Source organism: Neovison vison, chromosome 7 (assembly GCF_020171115.1).
Source record: "Neovison vison isolate M4711 chromosome 7, ASM_NN_V1, whole genome shotgun sequence".
NCBI lineage: Eukaryota > Metazoa > Chordata > Mammalia > Carnivora > Mustelidae > Neogale > Neogale vison.
This window is the reverse complement of record NC_058097.1, coordinates 56,001,629-56,022,637: the sequence shown is the minus strand read 5'-3', so window position 1 is coordinate 56,022,637 and position 21,009 is coordinate 56,001,629. Positions and strand designations below refer to the sequence as shown.

Below are 21,009 nucleotides of genomic sequence, written 5' to 3'. Positions count from 1 at the left end.
GGCTCTTCAACTTGTACGGTTAATTGCTTCATTCCGTAGCCTTTGTGGAAACTGAGGATCTCTTATTTCCTTAAGGCCACTCTTGTGCTTATACCACTTGGGGCGGTTTTAGAAGACTGGGTCGTGAGGACGCAGACCTCAGGCAGGGGGCACCTAGGGTGGGCCTTACCCCGTGCACCCAGCCCCAGCTCTGATGACTGTGCATGTTGTGCCGTTCTCGGTTCCTCCAACACCCCTTTGGTTTTTGTTTTGTTTTTTTAAATTTTGCTGAAATGTTTTATTTTTTAAAGATTTTATTTATTATTTACTTATTTGAGAGAGAACACAAAAGAGAGCACAAGTCAGGGGGAGGAGCAGAGGGAAAATGGGATCCTGGGATCATGGCCTAAGCCAAAGGCAGATGCTTAACCCACTGAGCCACCCAGGCGCCCCAATTTTGCTGAAATATTTTCAAGCAAATTCTAGACATATGAGTTTTCCCATAAATACTTCAGTAAACATCTCCAACAGAGAAAACTTTTTTTTTTAAGATTTTATTTATTTATTTGACAGACAGAGATCACAAGTAGGCAGAGAGGCAGGCAGAGAGAGAGGGGGAGGCAGGCAGAGAGAGAGGGGGGAAGCAGGCTTGGCGCTGAGCAGAGGGCCTGATGTGGGGCTTGATCCCAGGACCCTGAGAGCATCACCTGAGCCAAAGGCAGAGGCTTGACCCACTGAGCCACCCAGGCACCCCCAGACAGAGCTTTTAAGAAACATGACCACAGTGCTGTTCTTACCAGTAACAAAAATAACACTGACATCATTTAAACCCAACCTAGGTTCAAATTTCCCCAATTGTGTTAAAAGAAGTGAATTTTTTTCCCCGAGTTTGTTAGAATCCAAATCCAGACCAGATCCACACAAGGCACTGAGTTGATTTTTCTCAAATATCTTTCATCCTGCAATAGCCCCTTTCCTCACCTCCTCTTACACATTATTATGAAAATGTTCAAATGTATAGAAAAATGGAAGGGATTTTACAATGATTACCCATATACTAACTGTCTAGATTCTTCAGTCTACACTTTGCTATGTTTACTTTATCTCATATCTGCCCCCCTATCCATTTTGTTCAGGCCATTTATTTGTTGGGAAAAAAATCAAGTCATTGGTCCTGCAGAATTTCCTACTCCCTGGATTTGGCTAGTTGCTTTTTTAAAGTATGATTTAACTTGTTCTTCTGTCCCCGGGTTCTCTTTCAAGCTGGCTATAAGATCTAGAACAGTGCTCAAACTTTGGTGATGATGGCAATGTGCTGTCCCTGTGCTGTCCTGTATGGTCACCACCGGTGACATATTGAGCACTTGCCATGGGGCTAGTCTGACCAAGGAACTAAATCTTCTATTTTATTGAGTTTTTCTCCATTGAGAATGATATTTGCAGTGGGTTTTTCATAGATGGCTTTGGTGATATTATTTTATTGAGTTTTAATTAACTTGGCTTTAAATGGCCACACATGGCTATCATCTCAGCACACATAGAGGCTTTACTGGGCTCAGTCTCAGGTGTCTTGTTTCGTTTTGTTTCGAGGAAACCACCTGTCTTATAATCTGGAGTGACTGGCGTTTGGAGAGGAACAGGAATTATTTTTTTTCCTCTTCTCCACAACATGGGCCAAAGACTTCAATTTACTACAGAATCACTCTTCCTACTACTACATTACTATAGAATGAAGAGGCTAAAATTTCTGTGTTCACAAATGCACTGCATAGATCACAAACATGCATGTACTGTATATGCTCTTACATGTTTAAGACACGACATTAAGGACATTATAGGTAACCATAAACTACAGTCAGGTTGGAACAGAATCTTCGCTGTCAGGCCCAGATGAATTGTGATATAATCTGGGCCCCGGGCCCCACTGAACAGAGGCGCTCCTTGCAGCAGGACGGCGTACGTGTGAGTGTGTGGGCAAGGGTGTGGCTGTGTGTGTGTGTGTGTGTGTCACCCAGGAGCCCGGATTCTTGATGCTCATGTGCTTACCGCTGCTCTCCCTGCAGCTCTGAGCTGTCCGCCCCACAGCCATTATGAGACCTGTTCCCGTGGCTGCCCGCTGTCCTGTGGGGACCTCCCGGTTCCTGGGGGCTGTGGCTACGACTGCTACGAGGGCTGTGTGTGTGACGAGGGCTTCGCACTCAGTGGTGAGTCCTGTGTGCCCCTGCCCTCCTGCGGCTGCACACACCAAGGAGTCTACCACCCGCCAGGCCAGACCTTCTACCCCGGACCCGGGTGTGATTCCCTTTGCCAATGCCAGGAGGGCGGCCTGGTGTCCTGTGAGCCCTCCGCCTGTGGCCCGCAGGAGGCCTGCCAGCCATCTGGTGGCCTCCTGGGCTGCGTGGTCGTGGGCTCTGCCACCTGCCAAGCTGAGGGAGACCCCCATTACACCACCTTCGACGGCCGCCGCTTCGACTTCATGGGTACCTGTGTGTACGTGCTGTCTCAGACCCACCAGACCCGGCCCGGGCTGCAGCAGTTCACCGTCCTGCAGGAGAACGTGGCCTGGGGCAATGGGAGAGTCAGTGTGACCAGGGTGATCACCGTCCAGGTGGCGAACTTCACCCTGCGGCTGGAGCAGAACCAGTGGAAGGTCACGGTGAGAGCCGCAGCGGAGCATGCGGGGGAAAGGGCCTGGGATAGAGGGTGCTCTGTGGGTGGGACACGCGCAGCACTCAGCCCCGGGGCAGGGGCTCTGAGCGCCAAGTGGATGTGGGAGGCACGAGATCACTGAGGTGGGGAGGTGCCGGTCAAAACCCCAAGGGGGGAGCCGAGGAGTCAGGAGGCCTTGGGGACCTGAGACCTGCTCCCGCGTGGCTTAGTTTCCCCATCTGTCTGCTCCTCAGTCTCTCCTCTCCCTGCTCCTGCCTATCGCCTCTAAACATCTCTTTCCACCCCTCCTCCCTTTCTCTGCACCTTCCCTGCACCTGGTCCTTGTCCCAGCTGCCCCCTGGTCTTCCGGCCAGCAACAGGATGCAGTCAGAGGCTGGGCAAGGTCGGGGATGGGAAAAGTTGGAGGCCAGAGGATGATCTGTGAGTGACCCCATCACCCCTCACCAGCAGTAACAACAGTAACAGCAGCTACGGTTGTTCTCACACGGTGGACCCCTGATCTTGTTGGCCGCTGAACACTTCACATCCGCAGTGTCATTTCCTCCTTGCAGCTGGAAGTACCAGGATTTGCTTTATTCTCTTGGGGGGGGATCCCATCCCTGGCCCAGAGTGCCCCAGCTAGGGCACGACTTGAACCCAGGATGACATGCCAGGAGACGGTGCACCTGACCCTGGGTACACCATGGTGCTTTTCTGAGAAGGATTTGATCTCTTACGGAAAGTGGAGGGGTCTTCGCAGGGATCCCATGGCCGTTGTACTCGGGCAGGATTGATGGTGAGGCTGCCAACGAAGACTGACTTTTCAGGGCCCGCTGTGCCCTGGGCATGCGTTAGTTAGATGCTCACAGACGCTCCTCGGGCAGCACCTCACACAGAGTTCGCTCTGAACACAGGAGTGGTCGGTGTTCTTGTCATTCGCATCTCACTGAAGTTGCCAGCTTCTCCATGAGGTGGAAACGTCAATATCCCTCACTTGACAGATGAGGAAACTGAGACACAGAGGTCCCTGCTTGGGAAGTCTGGCAGGTGACTGTGTTTTAAGGAGCTTTAGCGAGGAGTGTGTTCTCCTGCCTTCTCCTCTGATGCTCATCGGGTCTGCATTCAGGAAGGACGAGCGAGTGTGTTAATCAGGGGTCGATCTCCAAGGCTTCACTGGGTGCCCAGCAGCCTTCAACTTGAAACCACTGGCTCTTGGCTCAGAGGGTTGAAGTTCATTTCCCATCAGCCTAACATTCCACTTAAAGTGAAAAACTTTATGCTTAATGTGAAAAACCTTAGCACCCACTTACTTGTGAAAAGAAAGACTTCCCAATCAGAGCTCAAAATCCTAGCAGATGCTCCCAGAACACCCATTCCGTTCCAGACACACTTCTCACCACTTCCCAAATGTCAGTTTAAATAATCCTGACAGTAACTGGAAGGACCCCACTCCGCAGGTGAGGAAACAAACACAGAGAGGCATCTTACGGGCAGAGTTGCAGGAAGGGGAAGAGGCTGGAACCCAGACAGGTGGCTCTGGAGTCCATTGCCGCGTTATTGATCCGCAAGGGGTAATGGAAGGGTAGCTGGGAAGCTTCTTACTCCTTGGAGACCTGTGTCAGCATCCCGGGGCTGCTGGCACAAGTTACCACAAGCGTGGTGGCTTAAAACCAGAGAAATTTGTGTTCTCACCATTGTGGAGGCCAGAAGTCCAAGCTCAAGGTGTTGGCAAGAGCTACTACCCTCCCTCCGAAGGCTCTGGGGGAGGCTCCTTCCTTGCCTCTTTCAGCTTCTGGTGTTTTCCAGGTGCTCCTTGGCTCGCAGCCACAACACTCCCATCCCAGGCTTTGTCTTTTTTTTTTTTTTTTTTTTTTTTTTTAAATTTTAGAGAGAGAGAGTGTGCACGAGCAGGAGGGGCAGAGGGAGAGAGAATCTTAAGCAGAATCCACACTGAGTGCAGAGCAGGACACAGGGCTCCATCTCATGACCAGGGCTGAGACCAAGAATCAGTGGCTCAGCCGACTGTGCTGCCCAGGCGTCCCCCCCGGCTTTGTCTTCACGTAGCCTCTTTTTTTCTTTCTGTCTCCTTTTCTGGCTCTCATTATTCTATAAGGAAACTCATCACTGGGCATAGGGCCTACCTGAATCCAGGATGATCTTGAGAACATGACCCTAAGAAAATCTACAAACACTCTTATTCCAAATAAAATCATATTTTGGGGTTCTAGGTGGACATATCCTTTGGGAACCACCATTCGACCCACTATAAGACCCAGGGATTATGCCCATTTTACAAATACAGAAACTAAGGCCTAGAGAGGGGAGGTCACGTGGATCTCCACGTCAGGCAGGGACTCGAATTAGGGTCTGCCCTCTCAAAGTGCACCCTCTGATGCATGGAAACTGCTGCCTCCCAGGTGAATGGTGTGGACATGAGGCTGCCCGTGGTGCTGGACCAGGGCCGGGTCCGCGCCTCCCAGCATGGCTCAGACGTTGTGATCAGCACTGACTTCGGCCTGCGTGTGGCTTATGACCTCGTGTACAACGTTCGGGTCACTGTCCCAGGCAACTACTACAAGCAGCTGCGCGGCCTGTGCGGGAACTACAACGGCGACGGCAAGGATGACTTCCAGAAGCCGGATGGCTCACAGGCAGGCAACTCAAATGAGTTTGGTAACTCCTGGGAGGAGCCGGTGCCAGGCTCCCCCTGCCTGCCGCCGCCCACCTGCAAGCCCGGCGAGGATTGCTCCCCGAACCCCCAGTGCCCACCCGAGCTGGTGGAGAAGTACAAGCAGGAGAAGTTCTGTGGGCTTCTCACCAGCCCCACTGGGCCTCTGGCCGCCTGCCACAAGCTGGTTGATCCCCAGGGTCCCTTAGAAAATTGTGTCTTTGATCTTTGCCTGGGTGGTGGGAACGAGAGCATTCTCTGCAACAACATCCACGCCTATGTGAGTGCTTGCCAGGCGGCCGGAGGCAACATTGATCCCTGGAGGACCGAAACATTCTGTCGTGAGTAAGGGGCAGAGAAGGGGGGTGGAGGGGATGGAGGGGCAGCGGGAGGGGACACTGAGGCACAGAAGGGACAGACACGGGGCCCTGCACCCCCTCCCACAGAGCCCCTGGGAGGGGGCTCTGATGAGAACTCCCTCTTTGCAGCAATGGAGTGCCCCCCCAACAGCCACTACGAGGTCTGCGCGGACACCTGTTCCCTGGGATGCTCGGCACTCAGCGCCCCCCCACACTGCCCGGAGACATGTGCTGAGGGCTGCCAGTGTGACCCCGGCTTCCTCAGCAATGGCCAGGCCTGCGTGCCCATCCAGCAATGTGGCTGCTACCACAATGGTGTCTACTATGAGGTAGGAGCCCAGTGATGGCGGGCAGAGCCCGGGCCTTGTGTGGGACCCCGTTCCACTGCCCATCACCCCACAGCCCATCCACTGGCTTCCTGAACGTCTCTCCCACCCAGTCCTTCTTCTCCCCATAGCCCCACTGTGGTCCCATTGGTCATCTCACACCTGCTGCCCCTGTCCCCTCACTCTGGCTCCCTTGGGCCACCTTCCCCCATGGCCCAGGAAGACCCTTCTCAATATGGCCGTGGGCCTTGCAGCTTCAAACCCTCTCCTGGCCCCCCCCAGTCTAGGCTGTCTCTGTGACACAGCAGGTAACCCCCTTGCTTCCCTCTCCCACCCTCTCACCCACTTAACTCCTCTTCCTTTGATTTGACTGTGTGTTTGTCTGAAGTCTGTCTCGCTCAAAAGACCACGAGCTCTGCAAGGGCAGGCACCCTCTCTGCTCTTCCCCTCATACAAATGGAAGTGGTAACAAAAGCAAACAGGTAGACGCTGCTTACCACGCACCAGTTATGGCATTTGGTGCTACGTGCAGTCTCGGTGTGTTACACAGAGAGACGAACTTTTTGTTATGAAAATTTTCTTTTTTTTTTAAATTTATGTATTTATTTATTTATTTGTCAGAGAGAGAGAGAGAGAACACAAGCAGGCAGAGTGGCAGGTAGAGGCAGAGAGAGAAACAGGCTCCCCGATAAGCAAGGAGCTGTTGCGGGACTCGATCCCAGGACCCTGGGATCAGGACCTGAGCTGAAGGCAGCGGCTTAACCAACTGAGCCACCCAGGCGTCCCAGTGATGAAAATTTTCAAACATGCAAAAGTTAAGAGAACAGTGTGATAAATCTCCATGGACCCTTCATGCAGCTTTAGTGATAACCACATTTTCCCCATCTTGTTTCCTCTCCAACTTGGATGATTTCTTTAAAAACTCCCTTTCCCAGGGTGCCTGGGTGGCTCAGTGGGTTAAGCGTCTGCCTTCAGCTCAGGTCATGATCTCAGAGTCCTGGGATCCAGCCTTGCATCGGGCTCTCTGCTCAGCGGGGAGCCTCCTTCCCCCTCTCTCTCTGCCTGCCTCTCTGCCTACTTGTGTTGTGTTAAATAAATAAATAAAATCTTTTTTTAAAAAGTTCCCTTTTCTTTTCCCCTATACTTCATATGTATTATTAACATATGTATTATCATACTACCATAGGCAGGTGCTATTATTATCAACAGCTTCTAGATGAGGAAATTAAGTGATCAAGAGGTTAAGTAATTTTTTTAAGATTTTATTCATTTGAGAGAGAGCATGTGAGTGCATGAACAGAGGCAGAGGGAGCAGGAGAAGCAGGCTCCCTGCTGGGCAGGGAGCTCAGCATGGGACCGATCCCACGATCCTGGGATCATGACCTGAGCTGAAGGCAGACGCTTAACCAGCTGAACCCCCCAGGCGCCCCAAGGTTAAGTAATTTGCACAGGGTGATACAGTTTGGAAATAGCAGAAACAGGCTTCAGACCCAGGCAGTTGCTCCAGAGCCTTTGTTCTTTTTTAAAAAATTTAAATTCAATTAATTGACGTAATGTATTATCGGTTTCAGGGGTAGAGGTCAGGGATTCATCAGTCTTGTATAATACCCAGTGTTCATTATAGAGCCTTTGCTCTTAATTGGTACGTTCCAAGCTCCTCACACACAGCAGACATTGAGAGGCCACTGTGGAATCATGGATGAGTGAATGAATGAAAGAATGAGTGAATTGGACCCCAAGGCCATGCAGTGCCTCAGAGTCACAGACATCCCTTTCGTGTTCTCTGAACCCTCTGGGCCCAGAACACTGGACTTGCCGGTGTCAGCTCCTGCCCTGACAGCTGCTGCCCTCTGTCCCCACAGCCAAACCAGATGATGCTGATTGACAACTGCCAGCAGCAGTGTGTGTGCCACGCTGGGCAAGGTGTGGTGTGCCAGGCCCACAGCTGCAAGCCAGGACAGGTGTGCGAGCCTTCAGGAGGCGTCCTGAGCTGCATTACCAAAGGTGCTGGGCTGCGTCGGGCCCTGGGTGGCTGGGAATGGAGGACAGGGACCCCAGAGCAGGGGGTGGTTGAAACCCTCATTTTTACCGTGGGAGGCACAGAGGACCAAGGATCGAGGTCTCCACCTGGGGACCTCTGGGCTGGGATTTCTAGGGCCTGGAACAGAGGGGCCCCCAGGATGGAAGGTAGAGACTCATATGGTAGAATTCAGGCTGTGTGGATATACTCCCCAGGGCTATGTTTCCTAGGGCAGGTGTCTGAGACCCTCTGCATAAGGCAAGGACAGGCAAACTTTTTCCCTAAAGGGCCAGATGATAAATATTTTAACCTGCAAGGCCTTAGGGCCTCAGTCATAGCTACCCAACTCTGCCATCATGGCGTGAAATCAGCCATAGACTATGTAAGCGAGGAGGTGAGGATCTCGTGAAACTCTGATATTTATGAAAACAGGCAGCCGGCTGTGAAAAGTCACTAGATTAGGCTCAGGGCTCCTAACACCATCTCCCCTTAAGGTAGGGGTCTCGGGCAGGGACCCCACCAAGGCTGGGGTCTTCGATACAGGGCACTCCTCAAAAGGAGGATCAGGACTTAACAGGGACACAGTCTCAGACAATGAGACACCACCCCCAATGCCCGATTAAGTTTAAGTCTCAGCGCTGCCCCCCAGGACTACTTTCTTAGGGTGAAGCACAGAGCATAATTTCTTACTCCCAAAGACAAGGGAAAGGGACCTCCAGAACGGACTGAGACTCTCAGTGATGCTGGGCAGGCTAACAGGAACCCCAGGGATGGGGGTATAGCAGTCAGAGTTGGATCCAGAGATGGAAATCACAGAGTAGCTTCAATGCAGAGTTTAATCAACAGAATTTACCTGTAATCAAGTACCAGAGGGTAAGAAGAATATGAATGAACACAAGAAGAGCAGATGTTGGGAGCAGCCCCCTGCTACCACCCCCAGGTGGTAAAGCAGGGCACCCAGGGAAGGGGGGGGAGACCAGGATGTCATTGGAAGTTGCAGCCGGAGCCCACTGGCTTGTGCAGGCTGGAACTGGCAGGCGGGAAGATTCTGCTGGGTTGCCAGCAAAACTAGCAAAACTCCACAGAAGCTGCTGGTCAGAGCCTAAGTGATTCTCCAGGAGCCATGGACCTGGCTGCATGTGTTCCCGACCCCCTCCCCCACACCGCAGGCAAGGGGAGCCAGAAGCCCCGCCCCCTGCCACGACCCTCCAGTGCTCTCTCCCGATAAAGCCCCATACTGTTTGTTGGTGAAATTTGGAGCTGAGAGGCGATAAAGTGAACACGCGCACAGGGGCAGAAAGGAGGCAGTTTTAAGGTTAGGCACAGGGGTTCAAAAACTAGGGTCACAGATACAGTGGCCCTAGGGACAGAGTTTTAGACAAAGAGACCCTCAGAGCTGGGGCTTTAGAAATGAGATCCCCAAAGCCAAGGTCTCAGAGGTAGCCAGCTCAAGGAGGCAGAGTCTTACACAGAGGGATCCCAGGTCCTGAGGAGATACAGGGAGCCCCAGGGCAGGGTCTCAAATGTTTGGTCCTCTGAGGGTTTAAATTCTCACCAGGAAGTTCCTCTAGTACCTGGGTTTAGCACAGAAACCTCCAGGACAGAGTCTCGGAGTGGCCCCCAGAAGGCTAGGAGCTCAGGCACATGGAGAAATGGGGGTCAGGGGGGGCAGTTCTGGAACACAGAAAGCCCTGGGGCTGTGGATGCCCTTCATTAATGCCTGCAGGGCTGGTATCACAGCTAACGGGACCCACTGGGGCTGGGTTCCAACGTAAGGGCCCTACAGTGTGGGTCTTGGCTGCAAGGTCCCCAGGACCCGGGTCTCAGACAGCAAACTGCCGGGTGTGGGTCTCAGCTGGGAGGCCCCTGATATTCCTCCTCATCCGCAGTAGCCCTCGGCACCATACAGTAGCCCCAGCACAAACTGGGGCAGATGCTGGGGAGTGAGCGGCCTTACGCCAGACAGACCCAGAATGCCCTCTCTCCTTGTCTCCAGACCCATGCCACGGTGTGACATGTCGGCCACAGGAGACCTGCCAGGAGAAGGATGGCCAGGCCGTGTGTGTGCCCAACTATGAGGCCACATGCTGGCTATGGGGTGACCCACACTACCACTCCTTCGATGGCTGGAACTTCGACTTCCAAGGTACCTGCGACTACGTGCTGGCTGCAGCTGGCCCCCAGGGGGGCAGCTCCCAGGGCCTAACCCCCTTCACCGTCACCACCAAGAATGAGAACCGGGGCAACCCGGCTGTGTCCTATGTGAGGCTCGTCACCGTGTCTGCCCTCGGCTTCAACATCTCCATCCACAAAGGGGAGATCGGCAAAGTCCGGGTAAGTCAGGCAGCGCAGCCTGCCAGGCTCGGTTAGGAGCTGAAGGCTCTCTCTGCCCTGAGGGTGGAAACAAAACAGCAACAGCAGTTACAGCAATTATTACCTCTCTGTCGGGAATTAAGCGGCCCTAGCCCTTTACTAAGGGCTTTGATGTGGGATGGCAGTGTTTGCCTTTGGAGAGACTGTCCTTGTGAGCTGCGTGACGTTGGGCGAGTAACTTTTCTTGGTGGGCCTCCATTTCCTCATCTGGGACATGGGATCCGGCTGAGAGCCTGTGAATGTTTGTGAGGGAATAAATGAGAGGCCCAGAGCCTCGAACATGGAGAGAAATTCAGGGAGATGGGGAGAGGGACAAGGGCCAGGAGGAGACGGACCACCCTTCCTGCTCATGGTAAAGGGGTTGCAGATGAATGGCAGTCCACAGCGGGAGAGGGAGAGGTGTGGGACAGGGTAGGGACCTGATAAATAATGTTGAGTGTCTTGAAGAGATGTCCAGACACAGAGAGATGCACAGGGAATGAGGGGGGAGAGAGGGAGTCACTGAATGAGAGAGATGCAGAGAAAGACCCAGAAAGAGAGAGAGAGAGAGAGAAAGATACAGAGTGAGAAAGAGAAACCCCGAGAGAGAAAGAGCCAGAAAGAGCAATAAGTCTAGATGTAGAGAGAGGGAGAGACAACAGAGAGACAGAAAGAGAGAGAGAGAGAGAGAGGAGAGGAAGGGAGGGAGATTGAGGGCGAGTGACAGACCCAGGAAAAACAGCAGAGGGAGGCTTCATTCTCCAGGGTCTGGACTCCAGCAATGTCCACAGTGCTTGTCAGATGACCTACAGCCATCAGTCAGTCGTGAGGGAGGCCTTGGCAGCTGCCAGCAGCAGCGGGATGAGGGAGGGAGGCAGGGGCCCGAGCTGGAGCCTCCAAACCTCGAGTGAGCTCTGTTTGCCTCCTTTCCCCCTCCTCCCCAGGTGAACGGTGTGCTGACAGCACTGCCCGTGTCTGTGGCAGGCGGCCGGATCTCGGTGACCCAGGGCGCATCAAAAGCGCTGCTGGTCACCGACTTCGGGCTTCAGGTCAGCTACGACTGGAATTGGCGAGTGGAGGTGACGCTGCCTAGCAGCTACCATGACGAGGTATTTGGGCTCTGCGGGAACATGGACCGCGACAGCAGCAATGACCGAGTCTTCCCCAATGGCACCCTGGCTCCCTCGATACCCGTCTGGGGCGGCAGCTGGCGCGTTCCAGGCTGGGACCCGCTGTGCTGGGATGAATGTCAGGGGAACTGTCCAACATGCCCCGAGGACCGAGTGGAGGAGTACAAGGGCCCTGGCTTCTGTGGACCCCTGGCCCCTGGCACAGGAGGCCCATTTGCCGCCTGCCATGACCACGTGGCCCCCGACAGCTTCTTCAAGGGCTGCGTTCTGGATGTCTGCCTAGGCGGGGGGGCCCACGACATCCTTTGCCAGGCGCTGGCTGCCTATGCTGCCGCCTGCCAGGCTGCTGGGATTGCCATTAAGGACTGGAGGGAGCAGGCTGGCTGTGGTGAGTGTTTGGGAGCAGAGCCGGAACTGGGGTAGGGGAGGGGTCCTGTCTCTGCCAGACTGGATGGGTCTCGCTTTCTGGGTCGTTTTGTTTGTCTCTCGCTCTCCCTATCTGTTTTTGTCTCTCCATTCCTTGGTGCTTATCTCTGTGTCTCCCTTTGATTGTCTCTCTGCCTCTCCATTTCTCATTCTCTCTCTCCTTGTCTCTGTTTGGGTCTTTCCCTGTGTCCCTATCACTGTCTGTCAGTGTCTCTTGCTGTTCCCCTCAGTCCCTCTGTCTGTCCCTCTCTGTCTGCCTCTGTCTCCTCCCAGTCCTCTAACTCCATGCCCTGATGCCATTCCCTCCCTTTCTCTCCCTCCCACTCTTTGGTCTATCCACAGAGATCTCCTGTCCTGAGAACAGCCACTACGAGCTCTGTGGTCCTGCCTGCCCAGACAGCTGCCCATCCCCTAACCCCGCCACGACGCCAAAGCCATGTGATGGCCCCTGCGCTGAGGGCTGCCAGTGCGACTCGGGCTTCGTGTGGAGTGCTGACCGCTGCGTTCCCCTGGATGGTGGCTGTGGCTGCTGGGCCAACGGCACCTACCACGAAGCTGGCAGCGAGTTTTGGGCTGACGCCACCTGCTCCCAGATGTGCCGCTGTGGGCCTGGGGGTGGCTCACTGGTCTGCAAGCCTGCCAAGTGTGGGCTAGGGGAACAGTGTGCCCTGCTGCCCTCGGGCCAGCATGGCTGCCAGCCTGTCAGCACAGCGGAGTGTCAGGCCTGGGGTGACCCCCATTACGTCACCCTGGATGGGCACCGATTCGACTTCCAAGGCAACTGTGAGTACCTGCTGAGCGCACCCTGCAAGGCACTGCCCACGGGAGCCGAGAACTTCACTGTCACTGTGGTCAACGAGCACCGGGGCAGCCAGGCGGTCAGCTACACTCGCAGCGTCACCCTGCACATCTACAAACACAGCCTTACCCTCAGTGCCCAGTGGCCCCGGCAGCTGCAGGTGAGGGCCCTGGAGCCAGGCGGGAGCACATGCCAGCCCTGGGGTTGTCTGGGACAGTCAGGAATTTGCCGTTCCCCTGATTACCTTGCATAGGTTAGCAAGGAATGATGCAGGGGTCAGAGTATAGGCCTTGGGGCAGGGCGTCTCGGAGCAGCGGCTTCCCCACTGGATAACTCCTTTAGTTTGGCCTTAGTTTATCCCGCTATAAAATGGGTATAAGGAAAGTACCTGCTTCAGAGCGTTGTGTGAAGAAGCAGCAACCTCCTGTCTGCAGAGGCCTGTTATTACTACTACTGCTGTCATCATTATTATAACAAAGGGTAGATCCCGGGCTCAGTTTCCACCCTATACCCCCAACCCCGTGGGTAGTGGAGCCAAAATTCAAACCCGTACCTGCACCGTTCATTCCTCCCATCCTTACCCCGTGTCCGCAGGTGGATGGCAAGCTCGTAGCGCTGCCCTACCAGCTGGACTCGCGCCTGAGCGCCTATGTGAGCGGCGCCGACGTGGTGGTGACCACGGCCGCCGGGCTCTCTCTGGCTTTCGACGGGAACAGCTTCGTGCGGCTGCGCGTGCCGGCGCCGTACGCGGGCGCCCTCTGTGGCCTGTGCGGGAACTACAACCAGGACCCGGCCGACGACCTGAAGGCTGTGGATGGGAACCCAGATGGCTGGCAGGTGGGAGGCGAGGCTGGCTGCGGGGAGTGCGTGCCCGGGCCATGCCCACCGCCGTGCACAACGGAGCAGCAGGAAGCCTTCGGTGGCCCGGACGCTTGTGGCGTGATCTCCGCCGCCGACGGCCCACTGGCGCCCTGCCACGCCCTCGTGCCCCCAGAGAAATACTTCCAGGCCTGCTTGCTGGACGCCTGCCAGGCCCAGGGCCATCCGGGAGGCCTTTGCCCGGCTGTGGCGGCCTACGTGGCAGTCTGCCAGGCCGCGGGGGCCCAGATCGGCGAGTGGAGGCGGCCGGACTTCTGTCGTGAGTACTGATGCATGTCTAGTCTACATAGTGGTGGTCTTCCTACCTCTCCTTTCCAGGCCTCTAAGACAAGAGCCTTCTCCACCATGGAGTTAGGCACCCCCTTGCCTCCCCTGAGCCAGATAGCTCCTGTCTGAAAAACGATCTTGGCATTCACACACTGCAATGCACCAGGTCATACTGCAATGGGAGAGACTCAGATATACCTGGTCAGAAACCTCGGGTCCAGGATCCTCTCAGGGATTCAGGTGCTGATATCCTATTCAGACAGACTGGGGTGGCTGGGCCCGCGGAAGCTACACAGCAAGATACAGCTGATCAGGTAGAGGCTGTCCGGTACCCCTGGTGAGAGAGCCCTGGAGTTGGTCCCATGCACCTACGCTATTTCAAACCCTGAAAGACACAAGGTCAGACAGAATTGGTCTGATAACCTCAGACAGGGACTCTCCTGCTTAGAGGCACTTGGGCAGAGACTCCCGGGTAGAATCATGACCCTGACATAGCCCCAAGTAGATAGACATATACAGGTTCTTGGTGGGATCATCCAGGGCAGTTCCCCTCAGACACATTGCCTTGGTCAAATGTATCCTGTTAGCTTCATGCAATCAGACACCTATGGTCAAAGTCACGCTGACACCAGCCTTGTCAGAGAGACTCCGTCAGAGGCCCCTGGTCAGACATCCACAAGCCAGGTAGACCCAGGTGGATTCCCACCAGACACACAAGATACATTTGGCTCCACACCCCACTCAGGCTCACCTGGGCAGGTCCTCCCACTCTGCGCCTCCCCTGTGCCCCTCCCTTGCTGCTTCCTGGCTCATTCCCTCTTGCTCCCCACAGCCCTCCAGTGCCCTGCCAACAGCCACTACAAGCTCTGCGGCGACTCCTGCCCCGTGAGCTGCCCAAGCCTCTCCGCGCCCGAGGGCTGCGTGCAGAGCTGCCGTGAGGGCTGCGTCTGTGATGCTGGCTTCGTGCTCAGCGGTGACACCTGCGTGCCTGTAGGCCAGTGTGGATGCCTCCACGAGGGCCACTACTACCCGCTGGGCGAGTCCTTCTACCCAGGCCCTGAGTGTGAGCGGCGCTGTGAGTGTGGGCCGGGTGGCCAAGTCACTTGCCATGAGGGCCCGGCCTGCAGGCCCTACGAGGAGTGCCGGGTAGAGGACGGTGTCCAGGCCTGCTACCCTACTGGCTGTGGCCGCTGCGTGGTCAATGGGGGCCTCCACTACATTACCCTTGATGGCCGTGTCTATGACCTACATGGCTCCTGCTCCTACATCTTGGCCAAAGTCTGCCACCCACAGCCCGAGGATGAGGACTTTAGCATTGTGCTCGAGAAGGATGCGACCGGCAATGTCCAACAGCTGGTGGTGACTGTGGCTGGCCAGGTTGTGAGACTGGCTCGGGGGCCAAAGGTAAGTGGATGTGGCCTTACCCTGGGAATCTGAGCAGGACAGGGCCCACCCTGAGGGTTCTGAGGGGGCTATGACCCCGCCCCAGGGCAAGTGAGGGGGACAGAGATCTGAGGGTCTGAAGGGACATGATCCCACCCCAAAGGGCCTGCGAGGGACGTGGCTCCACCCCAGGAGTCTGAGGGGACCACTCCACCACCCGTGGTTCTGTAAGTCCCTGACCTTTCCACCTAGGTCACCGTGGACGAAGAAGCTGTGGCCCTGCCTGTGGCTGTGGGTCGCGTGCGGGTGACAGCCGAGGGCCGGAACGTGATTTTGCAGACGACCAAAGCACTGCGGCTTCTCTTTGATGGCAATGCCCATGTCCTCATATCGATCCCCAGCCCCTTCCGTGGCCGGGTCTGTGGCCTCTGCGGGAACTTCAACAGCAACTGGACCGACGACCTCGTCTTGCCCAACGGTGCCGAGGCCCCCAGCGTGGATGCCTTTGGAGCCGGGTGGCGGGCACCCAGCTCCTCCCACGGCTGTGGCGAGGGCTGTGGACCCAGCGGCTGCCCCGTGTGCTTGGCCGAGGAGACGGCACCTTATGAGAGCAACCAGGCCTGCGGTCAGATCCGGGACCCCCAGGGCCCTTTCGCGGCCTGCCACGCAATACTGAACCCCTCTGAGTACTTCCGCCAGTGCGTGTACGACCTGTGTCTCCACAAAGGCAACACCACCTTCCTCTGCCGCAGCCTGGAGGCCTACACGGCGGAATGCCAGGCAGTCGGTGGGACCGTGAAGACGTGGAGAACAAGCAGCTTCTGCCGTGAGTGTCTGGGGGGCCCCTCCAAGGACTCCAGACCGGGCTCAGGGATAACCCCCTGACCAACTCCTGTCCTGTGTCTCAAGAGCAGTCCCTCCCTCCGGAAGGCTCCCCCACAGCTTCTCCCGCAGCACACCTGCTGGCCTCCCTCCTTCCCCCTGAAGCCCTTCTCAGACTTCAGGGACCCCCAGTCCTGAAATTGCAGACACAGTTCTTCCCCAGGGTTCATCCTCAGCCCTTTCTGTGGGGACCCTGGAGGGCTGGTCAGGCAGGTCCGCAGCTCACATGATAAAGCCTGAGTCTGTGGCTCACCTGGAGCCCCGGGATGGGACCATATCCCCTCTGATCCCCAGCCCAGGACGGTACCTCTCAGGTACCCCTAGTTAGGAGTATGTTTCCTTCAGACTGCCAGGGTAGGGCCGTGTCTCGCTTATCCTTCTCAGGACAGCACCCATGTCCAGAGTCATTACCCACCCCTGTAGCCCTCGATTTGTCCTCAGTGCTGACAGTGGACACTGTCTGTCTTCAGCACCGACCAATTTCCTGACTGCCAGTCTTAGGGGTCCAGCAGCTTCCTGGACACTTTCCCCTGGGTGTCTTTAGGGTCTCTCACACCTGCTGTGTTCCCATATGACATCAGCATTTTACCCCAAACCTGATCCTCCCTTTCCCTGACCCCAGTCCGCATCTCCCGGCAGCCTTGCCATCGGCCAGTTGCTCAGCCAGAGCCCAGGGCCTCACCCTAGAGGCTTGCCCTGCGTCTTTGCAACTCCCTGTGTTTACCCCATCCTAGTCCTGGACCCCTCTGCCTCTGCTTCCGCAGTGCAGCCCTGACCATGCTATTGGACTATTGGTCCCACTGACATGAACTCCACAGGACAGGGCCCGAGGCTATCTTGGCAGCTGGCATCCCCAGCACTGCCAACCGAGATCCTGGTTTGCGGGGAGGCCACAGTCAGTGTGGGGGTTGGGGCAGGGGGCTTCATGCGCCCCCAAGCCTGACCCACCCTGCCTCTTCCCTGTACAGCACTGCAGTGCCCTGCCCACAGTCACTACTCCACCTGCATGCGCTCCTGCCAGGGCTCCTGCGCAGCTCTGTCCGGCTTCACGGGCTGTACCAGCCGTTGCTTTGAGGGCTGCGAGTGTGACGACCGCTTCCTGCTCTCACATGGCACCTGCGTCCCCGTACAGAACTGTGGCTGTGCCCACAATGGCCACTACTTGCCGGTGAGGGCGGGCTGGCGGCGGGCAGGGAGGGTGGAAGGGCTCAAGGGAGACTCGGAGCTTCTGTGCTGACCCCCTCAAGGTTGGGGACAGAGGAGCCACCTCCATTTCCCAGCTCGGTGACTCAGTGCCGGTAAAGTCCCGGTATGAGTTTCCTGAGGCTGCTGAGACAAACAACCTTAAATTTGGTGGCTTCACGAACCAGAGAAATCTGTTCTCCCAGAGTTCTGAAGCCCAGCATTGGAAATCAGGGTCACTGGGGCAAAATCAAGGTGTGGGCAGGATGGCGCCCTTCAGAGGCTCTGGCAGAGAATGGCTTCCTCCCCCACTCTAGGTTTTGATGGCTGAGGCATTCCTCGACTGTGGCCACCTCCAATTTTTTCTTCTGTATCACATTTCCCTTCCTCCTGTGTGTGTGTGTCATAAAATCTCCACGTGCCTCCCTCTTCTAAGGATATATTCGATTGCATTTAAGTCCCACCCAGATAATCCAGGACAGGCTCCCCATCTCCAAATCCTTAATTCATCACATCCACAAACACTTTTTTCCATATAAAACAGGTTCCAGGAATCAGGGCCTGACATATTGGGGGGCCCATTATTCGGCCTCCTCTAGTCCCCTCTCTGAGCCTCATTTTCTTCATGGGGTTAATCGTCATCCTGGCACCAGAGGTGTTTGACAATCAGGTAGGTGCCATTGTGCCTGAAGGGTACCCGCTGGGGCCCGGGCCTCACCTTCTGCCTTCATCATATAGTAAAAATACTGACAATTTACAACAGCACAGATTGTGGGCAAGTTGGCAATCGTCTCCTGATGGAAGTTGAAAGTGAATTAGATTTACTTTTGTGCTTGATCTTTTCTGCGCTCTTGTGATGTCCCAAATTTGTTATAGGTGTCACTTTATTTTGTGATCATAACACTCTTATGAGATGGGCACTATTGCGACAAGGAGAAGTCAGCCCCGGACCGTCCCTTAGCGAGTAGTGATGCTGGGATTTACACCCCAGCAGTCCGGACCCACCCTCTGAACAACTAGGCATTCTACTTCCTCATCATATTTATCAAATAAAGGAAAGATGAATGACCACATCCCATCCTCATTTATCCCCATCATTTTATTAATGGCAGAAAGGTAGACTAGAAGGCCGGAAAGTACAAGACTTCTGGGGGAGGAAATGCCAAACTGCTCCTTCCTCTGGGTGTCCCCACCTACAGGAAGCCCTCCCTGATCCCCTAGGCTGGTTTAGGTGTTACTGCAGTGCTTCCCCTTTCCCAGCTCTGACTAGCCTGCCTGTGCTAGAAGGTTTCTTGGATTTATGAGTCTAATATTCACCAGAGAAGTCTGGGCTGGAGATACAGATGAGCGGGCCACCCATACAGAGATGGTATTTAGCTCTTTTGTTCTATTCATTCATTTCTTTTAATGTTTTCAGACTTTTATTTTTATTTTTTAATATTTAACATATATTATTTGTTTCCGAGGTACAGGTGTGTGATTGACTAGTCTTCCATGATACCCAGTGCTCTTACAACACATACCCTCTCCAGTGTCCATCATCCAAGTACCCCATCTTCCCAGCCTCCAGCAACCTCCCCTCCAGCAGCCCTCAGTTTTTTCCTAAGATTAAGAGTCTCTTATGGTTTGTCTCCCTCTCTGGTTTTGTCTTGTTTCATTTTTTCCTCTCTTCCCCTATGATCTTCTGCCTTGTTTCTTAAATTCCACATATCAGTGAGACCATATGATAATTGTCTTTCTCTGGTTGACTTATTTCACTTAGCATAATATTCTCTAGTTTCATCCATGCCATTACAAATGGCAAGATTTCATTTTTGATGGCCGTGTAGTATTCCATTCTGTGTGTGTGTGTGTGTGTGTGTGTGCGCATGTACACACACACCACATCTTCTTTATCCATCCATCTGTTGATGAACATCTAGGCTCTTTCCATAGTTTGACTATTGTGGACATTGCCGCTATAAACACTGAGGAGCATATGTCCCTTGGGATCACTATATTTGTATCTTTAGGGTAAATACCCAGTAGTGCGATTGCTGGGTCTTAGGGTAGCTCTATTTTCATTCTTTTTGAGGAATCTCCATACTGTTTTCCAGAGTGGCTGCACTGGCTTCCATTCCCACCAACAGTATAGGAGGGTTCCCCTTTCTCCACATCCCAACATCTGTCGTTTACTGACTTGTTGATCTTAGCCATTCTGACTGGTGTGAGGTAGTATCTCATTGTGATTTTGATTTGTATTTCCCTGATGTTGAGTGCTGTTGAGCACTTTTTCATGTGTCTGTTGGCCATCTGGTTGTCTTCTTTGCAGAAATGTCTGTTCATGTGTTCTGCCCATTTCTTGATTGGATTATTTTTCTTTGGATGTTGAGTTTGATAAGTTCTTTGTAGATTTTGGATACTAGCCCTTTATCTGATACGTCATTTGCAAATATCTTCTCCCATTCTGTTGGTTGTCTTTTGGTTTTGTTGACTGTTTCCTTTGCTCTGCACAAGCTTTTTATCTTTAAGTCCCAATAGTTCATTTTTGCCTATGTTTCCCTTGGCTTTGGAGACATGTCTACAAGAATTTGCTGTGGCTGTGGTCGAAGAGGTTGCTGCCTGTGTTCTTCTCTAGGATTTGGATGGATTCCTGTCTCACACTGAGGTCTTTCATCCATTTTGAGTCTATTTTTGTGTGTGTGTAAGGAAATGGTCCAGTTTCATTCTTCTACATGATGCTGCACAATTTTCCCAACACTGTTTTTTGAAGAGACTGTCGTTTTTCCACTGGACATTCTTTCCTGCTTTGTTGAAGATTAGTTCACCACAGAGCTGCGGGTTCATTTCTGGGTTCTCTATTCAGACTTCTTTTTTTTTTTTTTAAGATTTTATTTTTTTGACAGAGATCACAAGTAGATGGAGAGGCAGGCAGAGAGAGAGAGAGAGAGAGAGAGAGAGAGAAGCAGGCTCCCTGCTGAGCAGAGAGCCCCATGCGGGACTCGATCCCAGGACCCTGAGATCATGACCCGAGCCGAAGGCAGCGGCTTAACCCACTGAGCCACCCAGGCACCCCAGACTTCTTTTTTTAAAGAATTCAAACTTAAGGAAACTTGCAAGAATCATATGAAGAACTCCTGTATACCTTTCCTTTAGGTTCTTGTTGACCTTTTGGCATGCTTGCTTTTTTTTTTTTTTAAGATTTTATTTATTTATTTGAGAGAGAGAGAGGGAGTGAGAAAATGAGTGAAAGGGAGGGGTGGAGGAAGGGGGAGAAGCAGAGTCCCAGCTGAGCAGGGAGCCCGACGCGGGGCTTAATCCCAGGACCTGAGATCATGACCTGAGTCAAAGGCAGACACTGAACTGACTGAGCACCCCCCACCCCGGTATCCCCTTATGCTTGGTCTATCATCCTTTCGTATAAGAGTATATGAACGTGTTTTCTGAACTATTTTAGGGTGATGCTGACATAGTGCTCCTTTACCCCCTAGTACTTTGGCTTGGCTTTCCTAAGAACAAGGAAATTCATTTACATGATTATGATGTGATTAATTTCAAAATCAGGAAGTGAACACTGACTCAATACTATATAAAGACTCCGTCTGAGTTTTACCGGTGGTCCCAGTGATATCCTCTACAACAATTACCCGCCCCTCCTGGGCCAGAGTCTAAATGAGGAACAGACACTGCTTTTAGTTTTGTTGAGATTTGATGAGATCACCAGGTAGT

At 53.9% G+C, this 21,009-nt stretch overlaps 1 protein-coding gene across 1 annotated transcript in view; it reads left to right on the top strand.

The window, feature by feature from the left end:
* Positions 1-21,009, top strand: part of LOC122913374 (Fc fragment of IgG binding protein) — a 40,995-nt gene that overhangs the window by 15,318 nt on the left and 4,668 nt on the right. The window contains exons 8-18 of the mRNA XM_044260121.1: positions 2,043-2,635; positions 5,046-5,637; positions 5,785-5,984; positions 7,844-7,985; positions 9,998-10,335; positions 11,298-11,871; positions 12,252-12,868; positions 13,303-13,846; positions 14,687-15,258; positions 15,490-16,063; positions 17,088-17,287. Coding sequence (XP_044116056.1) covers positions 2,043-2,635; positions 5,046-5,637; positions 5,785-5,984; positions 7,844-7,985; positions 9,998-10,335; positions 11,298-11,871; positions 12,252-12,868; positions 13,303-13,846; positions 14,687-15,258; positions 15,490-16,063; positions 17,088-17,287 — 4,946 coding nt within the window. The remainder of the gene's footprint in view (positions 1-2,042; positions 2,636-5,045; positions 5,638-5,784; positions 5,985-7,843; positions 7,986-9,997; positions 10,336-11,297; positions 11,872-12,251; positions 12,869-13,302; positions 13,847-14,686; positions 15,259-15,489; positions 16,064-17,087; positions 17,288-21,009) is intronic.